The 17711-nt window shown below is 35.6% G+C and overlaps 1 protein-coding gene across 13 annotated transcripts in view; it reads left to right on the forward strand.

Annotated features, from left to right (window-relative positions):
* The window catches only part of ATRNL1 (attractin like 1), an 839028-nt gene that overhangs the window by 160843 nt on the left and 660474 nt on the right, over positions 1-17711 (forward strand). For all 13 annotated transcript variants that reach the window (XR_013525132.1, XR_013525133.1, XR_013525131.1 and 10 more), the window contains exon 10: positions 10515-10669. Coding sequence is in view for 10 of the 13 variants with exons in the window: in XM_035269198.3 (XP_035125089.1) it covers positions 10515-10669 (155 nt within the window). In the remaining 3 variants the exon portion in view is untranslated. The remainder of the gene's footprint in view (positions 1-10514; positions 10670-17711) is intronic.

Here is a 17711-nt window from a genome sequence, read left to right on the forward strand (position 1 = left end):
AATCTTCCTCCATCCCTTTATTTTGAGCCTTTGTGTATCCTTGCATGTGAGGTGGGTTTCCTGGATACATCACACTGATGGATTTTGATTTTTTATCCAATTTTCCAGTCTGTGTCTTTTGATTGGTGCATTTAGCCCATTTACATTTAGGGTTAATATTGTTATTTGTCAATTTGATACTGCCATTTTGATGCTAGCTGTCTGTTTTGCCTGTTAGTTGATGAAGATTCTTCATTTTGTTGATGCTCTTTAGCATTTAGTGATTTCTTGGAGTGGCTGGTACTGGTTGTTCCTTTCTATGTGTAGTGTCTCTTTCAGGAGCTGTTGTAAAGCAGGCCTGGTGGTAACAAAATCTCTGAGTACTTGCTTGTTCACAAAGGATTTTATTTTTCCTTCACTTATGAAGCTCAGTTTGGCTGGATATGTAATTCTGGTTTGAAAGTTCTTTTCTTTAAGGATGTTGAATATTGGCCCCCACCCTCTTCTGGCTTGTAGAGTTTCTGCCGAGAGATCTGCTGTGAGTCTAATGGGCTTCCCTTTTTGGGTGACCTGACCTTTGTCTGGCTGACTGTAGCATTTTCTTCTTCATTTCAACCCTGGTGAATCTGACGATTATGTGCCTTGGGGTTGCTCTTCTTGCGGAGTATCTTTGTGATGTTCTCTGTATTTCCTGGATTTGATTGTTGGCCTGCCTTGCTAGGTTGGGAAATTTTCCTGGATAAAATCCTGAAGAGTATTTTCCAGCTTGAATTAGTTCTCTTCATCCCCTTCTGGTACACCTATCAAACGTAGATCAGGTCTCTTCACATAGTCCCACATTTCTCGGAGACTTTGTTTATTTCTTTTTGTGTTTTTTTCTCTAATCTTGGTTTCTCTTTTTATTTCATTGAGTTGATCTTCGACTTCTGATATTCTTTCTTCTGCTTGGTCAATTCGGCTGTTGAAACTTGTGCATGCTTCATGAAGTTCTCATGTTGTGTTTTTCAGCTCTTTCAATTCATTCATATTCCTCTCTAAGTTATTCATTCTTGTTATCATTTCCTCAAATCTTTTTTGAAATCTTTTTTCAAGGTTCTTAGTTTCTTTGCATTGATTTAGAACATGTTCTTTTAGCTCACAGAAGTTTCTCATTACCCACCTTCTGAAGTCTGATTCCGTCATTTCATCACAGTCATTCTCCGTCCAGCTTTGTTCCCTTGTTGGTGAGGAGTTTTGGTTCTTTGTAGGAGGCGAGCTGTTCTGGTTTTGGGTGTTTTCCTCTTTTTTGTGCTGGTTTCTTTCCATCTTTGTGGATTTATCCACCTGTCATCTGAGTAGTTGTTGACTTTTGATTGGGTCTCTGAGAGGATGCCCAGATTGTTGATGATGAGGTATTTCTGTTACTTGGTTTTTCTTCTACCAGTCTAGCCCCTCTGCTGTACGACTGCTGAGGTCTACTGCAGGCCCTGCTTGTCTGGGGTACACTTGTAGCAGCTGCAGAACAGTGAGGGATGCTACCAGTTTCTTCTTCTGCTATCTTTGTCCCAGAATGATGCCTGCCTAATGTCAGTCTGATCAGTCCTTTTTGAGGTGACTCTGGATATACAGGGGTCAGGGAGCTGCTTGAGGAGATGGTCTGTACTTTATAGGAGCTCAAGTACTGAGCTGTGAGTTCTGTTGTTCATTCAGGGCTATTAGGCAGGTGCATTTAAGTCTGCTGCTGCAGAACTGTTAAAACCCCTTTTTTTCTTCAGATGCTCTGTCTCGGGGGGTTGGCGCTTTCTTTATGAGTGTCCATTGCACTATCCTGCCCAGCTAGGAGGTGGTCTAGTCACTATTTGCCTGCCGAGGCTCTGCCCTGCTGATGTGGTGTCCGCCCTGTTGCTGTGGACTCCGCTGCAGGCTCCACCCTGCTGCCACTGGCTCCACCCTGCAGCGGAGTCTCTCTGTTATGGCGGGTTGCCTCGGCAACGGCGGGCTGCGTCAGCAATGGGAGTGTACCTCAGTAGGGGCGGATGTCCTCAGTAATGTCAAATGTCCCTCCCCCACCAAGCTGCACCGTCTTGGGTTCAGCTGTGCCCGCAGTGAAACTCTCCACCTGGAGCGTTTCAAATTGCCGTTTTGTTTGTCCGTGTGGGGGTGAAACCCATCGAGCCCGCTCGCCTGGCTGCCTGCCTTAGAGTGCCTTTCTTTTTTTCTTTTTTAAGTTGAACGGATGGCTCTCTCCCAGGTGTTTCAGTTGCCCACTGTTAGAGCACTGGGATCTGTGTGATTTCCCGTGCAGCTAGCCACTGCGCAGGCTCAAACGTCACTTCCCAGGAATCTCCTGGTCTGGCTCACTGTCTAAGTCCCATTTAATCAGATGGATATGCTAATCCGGTCTCCCAAATCTCCGATTTCCAGTTTAGCAGGGCACCCGTGCCTGTGTGTTTTGTGCGGATTGTTGCGGAGTGCTGCTTCGTTGTGGAGCCGGCCAAAGCGGCCTCAACAGCTGAAACGGCTGCGCTTGCGTCCTGTGTCTTTGCTACACCTGGGAATTTCTCTGTTCTGTGGGCAACAAATATCCGTCTGGAAATGTGGCTTTGACTCACCCTCTGAGCATTTACTGAGAGCTGCGATTCTGAGTTGTTCTTACTGCATCATCTTGAATCCTCTTTCGTGCCACGTTTTCTTTATCCAGTCTATTGATGATGGATATTTGGGTTGGTAGGTTCCAGATTTTTGTTATTGTAAACAGTGCCACAGTGAACATACATGTGCATGTGTCTTTATAATAGAACGATTTATAATTCTTTGGGTATATATTCAGTAATGGAATTGCTGGGTCAAATGGTATTTCTATTTCTAGGTCCTTGAGGAATTGCCAAACTGTCTTCCACAATGGTTGAACTAATTTACACTCCCACCAACAGTGTAAAAGTATTCCTATTTCTCCACATCCTCTCCAGCATCTGTTGTCTCCAGATTTTTTAAATTATCTCCATTCTAACTGATGTGAGATGGTATCTCACATCAGTGGCTTTGATTTGCATTTCTCTAATGAGCTGTGATGATGAGCATTTTTTCATAAGTTTGTTGGCCTCATAGATGTATTCTTTTGTAAAGTGTCTGTTCATATCCTCTGCCCACTTTTGAATAGGCTTGTTTGTTTTTTTTCTTGTAAATCTGTTTTAGTTTTTTGTAGATTCTGGATATTAGCTTTTTGTCAGATGGGTTGATTGCAAAAAATTTTTTCCCATTCTGTTGTTTGCGAGTTCACTCTAATGATTGTTTCCTTGGCTGTACAGAACCTCTGGAGTTTAATTAGATCCCATTTGTCTAATTTGGCTTTTGTTGCCATTGCTTTTGGTGTTTTAGCCATGAAGTCCTTGCCTATGCATATGTCCTGAATGGTTTTGCCTAGGTTTTCTTCTAGGGTTTTTGTGGCATTAGGTCTTATGTTTAGATCTTTAATCCATATAGAGTTAATTTTAGTGTAAGGTGTCAGGAATGGGTCCCGTTTCTGCTTTCTGCCCATTGCTAGCCAGTTTTCCCAACACTGTTTATTAAACAGGAAATCCTTTCTCTATTGCTTGTTTTTGTCAGGTTTGTCAAAGATCAGATGATCGTAGATGTGTGGTGTTGCTTCTGAGGCCTCCGTTCTGTTGCGTTGGTCTATGTTTCTGTTTTGGTACCAGTATCATGCTGTTTTGATTACTGTGGCCTTGTAGTATAGTTTGAAGTCAGATAGCATGATGCCTCCAGCTTTGTTCTTTTTGCTTAGGATTGTTTAGGCTATTTGGGGTCTCTTTTGGTTCCACATGAAGTTTGAAGTGGTTTTTTCCAGTTCTGTGAAGAAGGTCATTGGTAGCTTGATGGGGATAGCATTGAATCTATAAATTGCTTTGGGCAGTATGGCCATTTTCACAATATGGATTCTTCCCACCCATGAGCATGGGATGTTTTGCCATCTGTTTGTGTCCTCTCTTATTTCATTGAGCAGTGGTTTGTAGTTCTCCTTGAAGAGGTCCTTTACATCCTTTGTTAGTTGTATTCCTAGAAAAGAAAAGTTCAGGCCAATATTCGTGATGAACATTGATGAAAAAACTTAATAAAATACTGGCAAACAGAATGCAAAAGCAAATCAAAAAGCTTATTCATCATGATCAAGTAGGCTTCATCCCAGGGATGCAAGGCTGGTTCAACATATGCAAGTCTATAAATGTAATCCATCACATAAACAGAACCAAAAACAAAAACCACATGATTGTCTCAATAGATGCAGAAAAGGCCTTTAACAAAATTCAACAGCCCTTTATGCTAAAGATCCTCGATAAACTAGGCATCGATGGTACATATCACAAAATAATAAAAGCTATTTATGACAAAGTTGCAACCAATATCATCCTGAATGGGCAAAAACTGGAAGCATTCCCTTTGAAATCTGGCACAAGACAAGGATGCCCCCTCTCACAACTCCTGTTCCAATATAGTATTGGAAGTTCTAGCCAGAGCAATCAGGCAAGAGAAATAAATAAAGTGTATTCAAACAGGAAGAGAGGAAGTCAAATTGTCTCTATTCATCATAAATGAAAATATATTTTCAATGTTTATCCATTTCATAACAGGTATCAGTGCTTGTTTCCTCATTGTTATAAAAAAATTACATTGTGTGACTACACCATATTTTATCTATTTATTTCAAATTCATGGAAATTTTGGTTGTTTTTCATTTTTAGCTATTGTTAATAAATGCATCTATTACCATTTCTGTACAAATTGTAGAGCAGAAGTATGTTTTTATTTTTGGGGATATATGTCAGGGGTAGATTTTCTGGCTCAGATTATTACTTTATCTTTAAACTCTTGAAGAATTGCCAGACTCTTTTCCAAAGCAATTACATCATTTTACATTTCCACCAACAGTGTATGAGGGTTTAAATATCTATAGATTCTTGCCAGTGCTTGTTATTTCCCTTAATTTTGACTTTAGCTACTTCAGTGGGTGTGAAGTGGTATCTCAGTGTAGTTTTGATTTGTATTTCTCTAATGGCTAATCAGATTGAGCATATATTATATGTTTATTGGCCATTTATATAGCCCCTTTGGAGATGTCTATATGGATCATTTGCTCATGATTTAATTAGATTGTTTTGTGGCTTATTATTAGGTTGTAAGAGTTCTTTATATATTCTATGTACAAATCCCTTGTCAGATATATGATTTGAAAATATTTTCTCCCACTCTATGTGTTGTTTTTCATTTTCTTGATGGTGTCCTTTGAACTTTAAAAGTTTTAATTTTCAACAGTCAAGTTTATTTATTAGATCAGTTGTCACTTATGCTTATGCTTTTTTTCACTTTTGGTTTTGGTGTCACATTTAAGAATTCATTGCCTAATCCAAGCCAGGAAATTTTACTTCTATATTTTCTTCTAAGAGTTTTATTCTTGTATCTGTTAAATTTAGGCTTATGATCCATTTTGAGTTTATTTTTGAGTATGTGTGAGGAAGGGGTCCAACTTCTTTCTTTTGCATGTTGATGTCCAGTTGTCATAGCATTATTTGTTGAAAGAATATTCTTTCCTCTGCTTAGTTGGCTATTCTGATTCCTTGAATTTTAACATAAATTTTAGGATAAGTTTGTTCATTTTGGGGAAAAAAAGCCAGCTAGGATTATGACAGGAAGTGAGATGATTCTATAGACCAAAATGGGAAGTATAGCCATCTTAATAATGCTAAGTTTTCCAATACATGAACATAGGATATCCTTCTGTTTATCTAGGCCTTTGTTAATTATAATTTTTTTCCAATTATTTCCTAGTTTCTAGAGTATAAGTATTGAACTCATTTTGTTAAATTTATTCATACATATTTGATTTTGATACTATTTTACATTGCATTAAACTTTTTTAATCTCTTGATTTTTTCTTTTTGCTGCTGCTGCTGCCTCCTCCTCCTCCTCCTCCTTCTCCTCCTCTTCCTCCTCCTCCTCCTCCTCCTCCTCCTCCTCCTCCTCCTCCTCCTCCTCTTCTTGAGACAGGGTCTTGCTCTGTCATTCAGGCTGGAATGCAATGGCATGTTCATGGCTCACTTCAGCCTTAATCTCCTGGGCTCAAGCAATCCTCTCATTTCAGCCTCCTGAGTAGCTGGGGCTACAGGTACATGCCACATGCTGGCTAATTTTCGTATTTTTGGTAGAGATGAGGTTTCACCATGTTGCCCAGGCAGATCTTGAACTCCTGGGCTCTAGTGATCCACCCACCTTGGCCTCCTAAAGTGTTGGGATTACAGATTTGAGCCATCGTGCCTAGCCTAATCTCAGGATTTTTTTATTGCTAGGGTATAAAAATAAAGTTGATTTTTGTATATTGTTATTTTACTCCCCAAACTTGCAGAACTCATTTATTAATTCTAATAATTTTTTAGGGGATTGATTGGAATTTCTATATTCAACATCATGTCATCTGCAAATAGCAATAGTTTTACTTTTTTCCCTTTAACCTGGATGCCTTTTCATTCATTTTCTTGCTTGTTTCCCTAGCTATAACTTCAAGTATAGTGTTGAATATAAGTGGTAAGAACAGACATTCTTGACTTTTTCCTGATTTTAGGGGGAAAGCATTTAACGTTTCATCATAAAATATGATGTAAGCTATAGTTTTTTCATAGATGTTGTTGTCTTGATTTTCTATGGCTGCCGTAATAAATTACCATAAACTGAGTGGCTTAAAACAACAGAAATGTATTCTCTCACAGGTCCAGAGACCAGACATTTGAAATCAAAATGTCAGCAGGGCCATGCCCTCTCCAGATTTGCTGGAGGAGATTTCTTTACATGCAACTCCTATTTTCTGGTGGCTGTAGCACTCCAGTCTCTGCCTTCATGGTCACATTACTTCATCCTCTTTTCTGTGTCTTTTATGAGGAAACCTGTCAATAATTCAGGAAGATGTATTTAAGATCCTTAAGTTAATTTTATCTAGAAAGACACATAAGAAACTAGGTAACATTCATTCTTTCTGGATATTAGAATGTGGATGTATCTTTTGGGATAGGGCAACATTTAACCTTTATCAAACTGAGAGATTTTTCTTCTATCCTGATAAAATTGAGGGTTTTTAATCATAAAAATGTTTTGGTTTTTTCAAAACCTTTTTCTGCATCTATAGAGATGATCATTTTGTTTTTGTCCTTTATTATATTAATATATTCACTGATTTTTACATATCAAACCAACCATGCATTCCTGTGGTTAATTTCACTTGCTTATGGTATATATATATATTTTTATATTGCTGGCTCCAGTTTGCCACTGTTTTGTTAAGGATTTTTTGTTTTATATTCATACGAGATATTAGTCTGTTGTATTTCATATGTGATATCTTTGTCTGATTTTGGTATCAGAGTAGTACCAGCTTCCTAGAATGAGTTGAAAAGTATCCTCTTCTATTTTATATTTCTGAAGATTTTGTGAAAAATTTTTATTCTTTTAAAAATATTAGGTAGAATTAATCAGTGAAGCCATTTCTTTATGGAAGTGGAAAGTTTCTCACTTTTATTTGTGGAAAGTTTAAAAATTCCAAATTTGAACTTTTTTTTTTTTAGTATCTTGCTCTGTGACCCAGAGTAGAGTAGAGTGCAGTGGTGGAATCATGAGTCACTGCAACCTCTGCCTCTCAGGTTCAAGTAGTTTTTGTGTCTCAGCCTCCCAAGTAGCTGGGATTACAGCATGCCACCACACCCAGATAATTTTTCTATTTTTAGTAGAGACAGGGTTTCACCATGTTGACCTGGCTAGTCTTAAATTTGTGGCATCAATTGATCTGCCTTTCTAAGCCTCCCAAAGTGCTGAGATGCAGGCATGAGCCACTGCACCCAGCCCAAACTCTTTATTTTATGGGTTTATTACATTTTCTATTTCTCTTGTATCAATTCTGATAATTTGTGTCTTTCTACAACTTTTTTCATTTTATACCTTTTAGAAAGGCTTGTAGTTGTTTGTAATATTGCATTACAAATCTGTTTTATTTCTCTTCATATTGGTAGTTATGTTTCATCTTTTTAAATTTTAGTAATTTGAGCTTTCTTTCTCTTTTTTATATTTCAATCTAGATAAGGGTTTGCCAATTTTGTTGATCTTTTCAAAGAAAAAGTTTTAGTTTTGATTTTCTCTTCTCTATTTTGTTATTTTCTGTTCTAATCACTATTTTCTTTGTTTTGCTTGCTGTTGCCTTCGTTTTTTTTTCCCCAATTTTTTTGTTTTTGTTTTTTGAGATAAAGTCTTGCTCTGTAGCCCAGGCTGGAGTACAGTGGTGTAATCCTGGCCCACTGCAACCTCTGCCTCCCAGGTTCAAGCTATTCTCCATCCTCAGCCTTCCTAGCAGTTGGAATTACAGGCATCTACCCCTACACCCAGCTACTTTTTTTGTATTTTTAGTAGAGGTGGGTTTCACCATGTTGGCCAAGCTGTTCTCAAACTCCTGACCTTGTGATTTGCCTGCCTTGGCCTCCCAGAGTGCTGGGATTACAGGTGTGAGCCACTGCACCTAGCTGGGGCTTTTTATTTAGCCTACCTCTCCTCCTGGAGAAAAACTTCTGTGCCATTTTTTGGAGTGGTAGGTGGGTGGGCTTAGTGGCCTGTTCCTCTTAGAGTGACACCACTACTTTATGTACAGAACACTACATGGGGATAGTAGCCTCTGGAGTCTTCTCAGCTTGGCTTTTCTGGCATGGAATACTCTGCCTTACGAGTGAGGTGGGATGAGGACTTTTGGGTCCAGTGTTCTTAGCCTGCTGGACTTGGTGTATAGTTAACCCTATGAATGGCAACTGGGTAGAAGAGCACCCAGACCTCTCATGATCTTTCCCAGAACAGAACTTCTGTAACCCAGAGTTGGAGAGAATGAGAAGTTCTGGTATCCTGCCACTCCTAGTGAGATATTACTGGCCTGGAGTGGGAGTTGAGGGATGAAGGAGCCTTATGGTCTTGGTTTTACTTGCCTGAGGTAGAATTTCTATCATGCTGAACTGGCTGTGTGTGTGCATGTGGCAGAGATGGGGGGTTGGATTAAGTAATGTATCCATTGCCATAGACTATTACTGTTCTTTTTAGTAAATGTTTCTTTATTTGGTGTTGCTCTTAGTAAAATTTTATGAGATCTTGATGGTTGTTTTTTATAATTTTTACCAATTATAGTTCTTTTCCTAATGGGAGTGTTTGTTACCATTCTGGAAGTGAGCTTCATATTCCTTTCTTTTCTTTCTTTCTTTTTTTTTTTTTTTTGAGATGGAGTCTCACTCTGTTGCCCAGGCTGGAGTATAGTGGTGTGATCTCAGCTCACTGCAACCTCCTTCTCCCAGGTTCAAGCGATTCTCCTACCTCAGCCTCCTGAGTAGATGGGACTACAGGTGCATGCCACCGTGCCTGGCTAAATTTTTGTATTTTTAGTAGAGATGGGATTTCACTGTGTTAACCAGGATGATTTCAATCTCCTGACCTTGTGATATGCCCGCCTCGGCCTCCAAAGTGTTGTGATTACAGATGTGACCCACCGTGCCCGGCCAAGCTTCATATTCTTTTATAATACATGTTTTTGGAGATACTGCATATATCATACTAACTATACTATACATATTAGCTATGTTTATATATATAATAGTTCTAATTTCTAATTGTTTATTTGTATCAGGGATTTATGTAGAGTAGTTATTTAGTATTTTTTTATATTGTCATGTACCTTTACTACATATTCATTCATTCAAATAAGTTATAATTGTGAGCATATAGTTATAAAAGTTTCTCTCAGAATTATACTTCAAAACATTTATATTAATTCTAATGTTTCATAAAAGCACTGTAATTGTACTTTTTGATACACAAAAAATATATATCTCAAAAATATATATCTTGAGAAAATGTACCTATTCATAAATGAGTACAAACTATAGACTTTATTTAGGTAAGGAACAAAACCAGCAAAACTTATGCTGTTAGAATTAGAATAGTGGTAATATTCTTACAGTTTTTTATTTGAGTACTGATTACTTAGTTGTGTTCATGTTCGAAAAATCATTGAGTTTTAGGCTTCTGATATGTGCAGTTTTATGCATGTTATACATAAATAAAAACTTAAAAGTTTATTATGGGGTCCATGTGAATTATAAAGTTTTAACCAAATACAGTTTAGAGTAAATCTCCTATATTTCACTTTTTACTTATTTGGTATTTAAAAACGATGTTTCGGGCCTCAAGTTTTAAGATGGCTTTTTTCCTACCTTCGTAAATGAAAAAATAATTTATAATATAAATTATTATGAGTATTAAAATTCTTTTTGATATTGTGTCTCCTCACAGCATTTTAAGATGCTATGAGCCTCAAAATATTTTTTTTAAATATTGAAGTTTAGAAGTCATTTATAAATTGTTAAAAACATGTTTTCCCCTCACAATTCCAGGAAAAACTCTATATGCAAAGTATTCCCTTTATATAATATATATAAAATCAGGGAGGTCATTTTATCCTTTGTAATACATTTTTAAATTTTATTCTGTAGGACTATTTTGAAAGAAAGTGGGTTTGCCAGATATCTTCATTCAGCTGTTCTTATCAATGGAGCTATGCTTATTTTTGGAGGAAATACCCATAATGACACTTCCTTGAGTAACGGTGCAAAATGTTTTTCTGCCGATTTCCTGGCATATGACATAGGTATGTATATGTTAGGATTATACAAAGTAGGAAATATTAGAAATTTTCCATACAGATATTCTCAAATACATCAATTGATAGTATGTATATATGTCATTTTAGAGGAAAATTCAGTGATAGACTGTGAATGGAATTCTTTCTAATTTCAGCATAGGAGTATTATAGTAACAGAGCCAAGAGAACAGAAATACTGAGCAGAAGTAGTGGTAAATATGGGGGAATACAGAAAGCTAGATTTGGATGTCCTTTTTGAAGACTTTTTATGTTGTTTCCTTTTGTGAACACTGTATCAGTTTATTGTGTTTGCTACATATTAATTTTGATAATGGGTAGATATGGAATACTGTCAAATTATGTAAATTTTTATGCATACTAGGAATGTAAACATTTTAGATTATAAGGGATAAGCAAAAATATATTTTATATTAAACATTTCATATATACTTTCTAAGTATAGGAATCTGTTAGAACTAGAGAAAGGAATAGAGAAAGAGAACTACAGAAATAAGTTTTTGAGACAAAATGGAAACCTAGAATGTATCTAGGAAACAACTGTGTAAGTATGTTTTCCCAAATAACCAAAATCAGAGTGCATCTATACAATTCATCTAATTTTAGTTATGTAATATAGTCCTATCACTTTCTGAATAAGTGAATGTATTTATTGAAATACCAAATTTAGCTATCCAGTAGACCCTTGTAGTAAAACCTTGTTTCTCTATGTATCATATCATATATAAAACCTAGCTGATATTTAAAATATACTCATCAATACTTAAGAGCACCTTTTATAAAGGGTATAAAGTATTATACCAATTTGAAGCAATTAGGAAACATTTTAATAATTTTTCCTAATTGCTTCAAAAGTATTCTTCAAAAGTAAAAGAATAACACATTGAATAGATGTAAGAAGTATACTTGTGCTCTTAAACCTTATAAAGGCACATAATCTGCTTTGGTAAATGATTTGCAGTAGAAGCATATAAAGAAAATTTTGACTATTAATAAGCACTTTAATCTTTTTACTATTATGGTTGTTTCAAAGGAAATTTCTAGTAATACAGTGAAACATCCTTTTTAAATCTAAGCAATGAATGTCATTCTGTGATTAATCATTCAATGGTAATAATTAAATCTTTTTCTTTTTGAAATAATTATTTGAAGTGGTGACTCCTGATGAGCATGGGATTGTTTCAGCCCGTAGGAGGCTCATGAATCATTGTTTGAAATTAGCAAAATGGGTTGAATGAAGTACTGAATATAGGCTGGCAGTGACTTTATCTGTCATTGCTAGGTTCGGCCTGTCAATATATTGTTAGTTTGGCTATGGTTATAAGACAGTGGGCTTATTTTTCTAGAAGGTGATGAAAATTTTGTTAGTTTGTTTTTCTTCTGGGGAAAAAAATCCCACAAAAAGTATAGGTTGTTGTTATTGTTGAAAATCCATGAAGTGGAATGAACTTTTGCAAAAGTTTCACTTTAGTGAAGAATTTAAGGTTGAGCTGTTTTCTGGCTGACATAATGGGAATTTATTTTTATTTTTTTCATATTGTTGAAGATTATGATATATCAAGTTTTATGTGTCACTTAGGTTACAAAACATTGGAGAATTTTTTTTTCAGAAATAGAAAGATGTCAGATTATGATGATTCTAATTATTACTATTTATTAATTTCCTTGTATATGCTAGGCACTAGGTGAATTGATTTATGTACAAAACCATTAACCTCTCTAACAATCTTGTAGCATACTATTATTATCCTAATTTTCAGGAGATTAAACAGACAAGAGTAACAGGAACTTGCCAAAGTCATGCTGGTAGTAGGTGGCAGATCTAACTTTTTTTTTGTAACTCATAAAACTTACGGTAGTCTTTCTAATTGACTACATCATGCTGATTAGTTGGGCCCATTGTATGTTCTTAATTTTGGCAACAAATTGCCTTATTCTTAGTAATGCTTGTTTTATAATGCTGTGGAAATATAGAAGCAAATATGAGTTTTATTTTTTGTGGAAATATATATAAGCATTGTGTAATAAACCAGTTAGGAAACAGAAAAAATATCATGTTGCTAGTCTGTCTCTTCATTGTGGTACACTAGGACATTTTTGGCACATTTATAGAGAGCACTTAAAAACTTAGGCGATTGCTTTGTGTTACATGAGGTTTAAACAAATAAAAATATTTGTACAATTTCTCATTTTTTATTGTCGTGAAACATATTATTTCAATCTTACTACTATAGTAAATTTTAAACAGTCAATATCACCAACCTTTGGGTATATAATCTTGCCTTCACAGTTCTCATTCTATTATTGCATGATTGATGTAGAAGGCATATGCTGGTGATTTTCAAACATTGCCATATCTTGACATCTTCTTCGGAGGTTGGTTTGAAAAGAAAACTGGTTTATATAATCAGATTCTTTGAGATTAGATACTGGGCATCTGGGTTTTCAAAAAGTGACCAAAGTGCAGCTGATAATTCAGCTAGGGTGGTGAATAAGATAGGTGGACTATAACGCATAGCATGACACATTGCTTCATTTGACTATAACATATGACATGACACATTTCTTAATGTTCTAGTTTGTACATCTAGTTTGAGGTCAGATTTTAGAATCAGAAAACTTAATTGTTTTTGTTATTGTTAGTGCTGTTATTATTACTTTCAGAAAGCCACCATGACATCTTCTTCAAGCTTAAAAAGAACTTTCTGGTAAAGATAACCTTCTATTTAGAATTCACACAGAATTCTGAAACAAGATGGAAAACGACTTATTTACAATATTTTTTTCTTCATCAAAAAGATAATAGAGGAAAATAGAAACATGAAAATGTAATTACCATAGTTAAATTATTTAAGAATGGATAGGGAATAGGATTTGTATAAGAAGTGTATCTTGCTGAAAGCAGAACAGGCAAAATTTCAAATGAGATTAAAAATAATAATCGAGTTTTCAAAATAAGTTCCCTGAACATGGTGGTTTTACTTATGACATTAATTGCTTTGTAGGTGATTATTTAAAAACTAAATCAGTAAAAACTGAAAAGTAATTTTGTATTTGAAAAAGTAATATTTTAATTGGCAATATGTAATAATGTATATTCTTAACCATTTTATAATACAATAAAATTGCAGTTCTGTGTACTCTTAAAAAATCACTTAATTAATTAATAAAGCCTAGGATACCTGATTTTGTCCAACTCTTTGGAGTTATATATATATATATATATATATATATATATATAATAGATACAGTATGGTAAGGCATATAATTTCATAGCAAAATAATATTCAAATTAAGACATCTAGTTATTTAATTTATTGGAATACTCAGGCAAACTTATGAAAATTCGAACCTGCTTGCTCTTCATGTTTATAATTATTTTTATTTTCTGGAAGTTATTTTATTAATTCGTCTCTCTGTTTATCAGTATTTCTCTATGCACTTTGTTAAATTCTTATGGCTCTTTATTGATGAAAGTGGTAGCACTTACCCAGACACCTGAAAGAAACAGTTTTTTTGTAGATCAGGAAAATCCTTAGAATCAGTCACACTTTTTTTTCAATGAATTTAGCAAACTGTCAACTGTTTTAAGCTTCATCGTATCCTTTGTTCAAGGTATTCTCTTTCTTATTTTTTTTTTGAGACGGAGTTTTGCTCTTGTTACCCAGGCTGGAGTGCAATGGTGCGATCTCGGCTCACTGCAACCTCCGCCTTCTGGGTTCAGGCAATTCTCCTAACCTCAGCCTCCTGAGTAGCTGGGATTACAGGCACACGCCACCGTGCCCAGCTAATTTTTTTGTATTTTTAGTAGAGACGGGATTTCACCATGTTGACCAGGATGGTCTCCATCTTTTGACCTCGTGATCCACACGCCTCGGCCTCCCAAAGTGCTGGGATTACAGGCTTGAGCCACCGCGCCCGGCCTTCTCTTTCTTTAAAAAGAATAAACTCCAGATTCATCCATGTCCCTACAAACGACACAAACTCATCATTTCTGATTGCTGCATAATATTCCATGGTGTATATGTGCCACATTTTAATCTGGAGAACGTCATCCTCAGCAAACTGACACAAGAACAGAAAATGAAACACCGCATATTCTCACTCATAGGCGGGTGATGAAAAATGAGAACACATGGACACAGAAAGGGGAGTACTAAACACTGGGGTCTATTGGGGGGAAAAGGGGAGGGCCAGTGGGAGGGGGAGGTGGGGAGGGATAGCCTGGGGAGAAATGCCAAATGTGGGTGAAGGGGAGAAGGAAAGAAAAGCACACTGCCATGTGTGTTCCTACGCAACTGTCTTGCATGCTCTGCTCATGTACCCCAAAACCTAAAATCCAATAAAAAATTAAAAAAAAAAAAAGAATAAACTACAATTTCTTGGAGAAACTACCATCTCTTATAGAAACTACAAGAAATAGTAGTTTATTCTTTTTAAAAAAGGAGGTCACTAAGTAAAAGAAAAGATAACCTTTTATTTTGAGGGAAGGATTAACTAACATTTATCTAATGTTTCCAATAGTGCTTGGCATGTCACACATGATTTATAATATTATTATTACATCTGTGTAGTGTATTTAGTATATTTAATTTATAGAAGAAGACACTGTGATTTACCATGGTTAAACCTAAAGTCACACAGACCATAAGACGTATTCAGAATTTAAAGTGAAGTCTACATTCAGAGTTTTTGTAGCTACATTATACCCAATGATATTTATTTTTTCTGGTTTAACAGGAAAAAGTTTGAAATTTAATTGTGTAATAAGATATTCAAAAATAGTTTTTATCAGTAGATTTAGTCATATTTTTGAGATGTATTTGAATTTCACTCTACCTGTCCCCCTCCCATAAGTTGATTGGAAAATAGTGATCTCAAGTTAGAAAATGTAGGAGAAAAAAGGATAATGCATAATGATCCTGTCTCATTCTTGACAAGTCTACATTCATTTTGAGAAACTGTTTTGAATACAAAAATTACTAAATAAAGATTAATTTTAAAATGTTCTGAAAAAAATTACTAAATAAAGATTAATGAAAAAAAAATGCTCTGAAAAAGCAGCCTCTTTAATAGTGTTGGGAAAAGTTGATATTTATTTGCAGGAGTATGAAATTAGAGCCTCATCACTAAACTAAAAATGGATCAAATCAATAAAACAACGGAAAACAGGAAAAATGCTTCAGGACATGAGTCTGGAGAAGATTTTATGAAAAAGACTGCAACAGCATGGGAAACAAAAGCAAAAGTAAACAAATGGGATCATATAAAAATAAAAAGCTTCTGCACAGCAAAAGACAATCAACAGAGTGAAAAGACAACCTACAGAAAGGGAGAAAATATTTGCAAACTATTCATTTGATGGGATTAATATCCAGAAGATGTAACGAACTAAAAAAATCTCAACAGTAAACAAACAAAAAATCCATTTTGTAAATATTTAACAAAATAGGTGAATGATATGAACAGACATTTAGCAAAAGAAGACATACAAATAATCAACAATATATGACAGCATGCTCAACAACAGTAATCATAAGGAAATACAAATCAAAACTCAATAAAATATAATCTCTTCCCATTTAGGGTATCTATAATCAAAAGGACAAAAACTAACAAATGCTGCGAGGTTGCACAACAAAGGGGAACTGGTGTTGGTGGAAATGTAAGCTAGTACAGCCACGATGGAGAACAGTATGGAGGTTCCTCATAAAACTACAAATAGAACTATTATATGGTCAAGCAATACCACTACTAGATATTTATCCAAATCAGTATTTTAAAGAGACACCTGCACCTCCAGGTTTATTGCAGTACTATTTACAACATCCAAGATATGGAATCAACTAGGTTTCCAACAAGAGATGAATAACTTTAAAAAATGTGGTGTATATATACATGCTGAAATACTATTCAGCCATAAAAAGAATGAAGACCTGTCATTTGTGGCAACATGGATGGAACTGGAAGACCTATGTTAAGCGAAATAAGCCGGGAACAGAAAGTTAAACACTGTATGTTTTCACTCATATGTGGAAACTAAAAAAGTTGATCTCATAGAAGACAAAAGTAGAACAGAGGATACTAGAGTCTGAAGAGGGCAGGGGGAAGTGGTAGGTTACACAGAGAGATTACTTAAAGAATACAAAGTTAAGGCCGGGTGCGGTGGCTCTCGCCTATAATCCCAGCACTTCGGGAGTCTGAGGCGGGTGGATCACTAGGTCAAGAGATTGAGACCATCCTGGTCAACATGGTGAAACCCCCCATCTCTACTAAAAATACAAAAAATTAGCTGGGCATGGTGGTGCATGCCTGTAGTCCCAGCTACTCAGGAGGCTGAGGCAGGAGAATTGCTTGAACTCAGGAGATGGAGGTTGCGGTGAGCCGAGATCGGGCCATTGCACTCCAGCCTGGGTAACAAGAGCGAAATTCCATCTCAAAAAAAAAAAAAAAAGAATGCAAAATTATAGCTAGATAGGAGGAATACATTGTGGTGTTCTATACCACCACATGATGACTATAGTTCACAATTATATATAGTTTCAAATATCTAGAATGAGGATATTGAACATTTTTAACACAAAGAAATGATAAATGTTTGAGATGATTGATATGCCAATTACCCTGATCTGATCACTATACATTATATGTATTGAAGCATAATTATATACCCCATTAATATGTACAATTATTTTTTCTCAGTTAAAAAATGTTTTAAATGTCTTCACCTTTGGGGGAAGAAGGCAGGAAAAAGAAGTCACGAATGTAGAATGAAAAATTTCAAATAAAATATTAGCAAGTAGAATCCAACCATATTTCAAAATTTAATAAACTATGACCAAGTAAAATTCATTCTAGGAATTCAACTGTGTTCATTATCTGGGAATCTATAAATGTGATTTATTAGATCAAAACTACTAAAGGCAACAGGACATATCATTGTATATTAAAACACTATAAAATCACTTCAATTAAGATTAGGTGTCAAACAGTAATGCTACTTTGCCTGGCAGAGAGTAAAAAGCTAAAT

Source organism: Callithrix jacchus, chromosome 12, assembly GCF_049354715.1.
Source record: "Callithrix jacchus isolate 240 chromosome 12, calJac240_pri, whole genome shotgun sequence".
Classification (NCBI taxonomy): domain Eukaryota; kingdom Metazoa; phylum Chordata; class Mammalia; order Primates; family Cebidae; genus Callithrix; species Callithrix jacchus.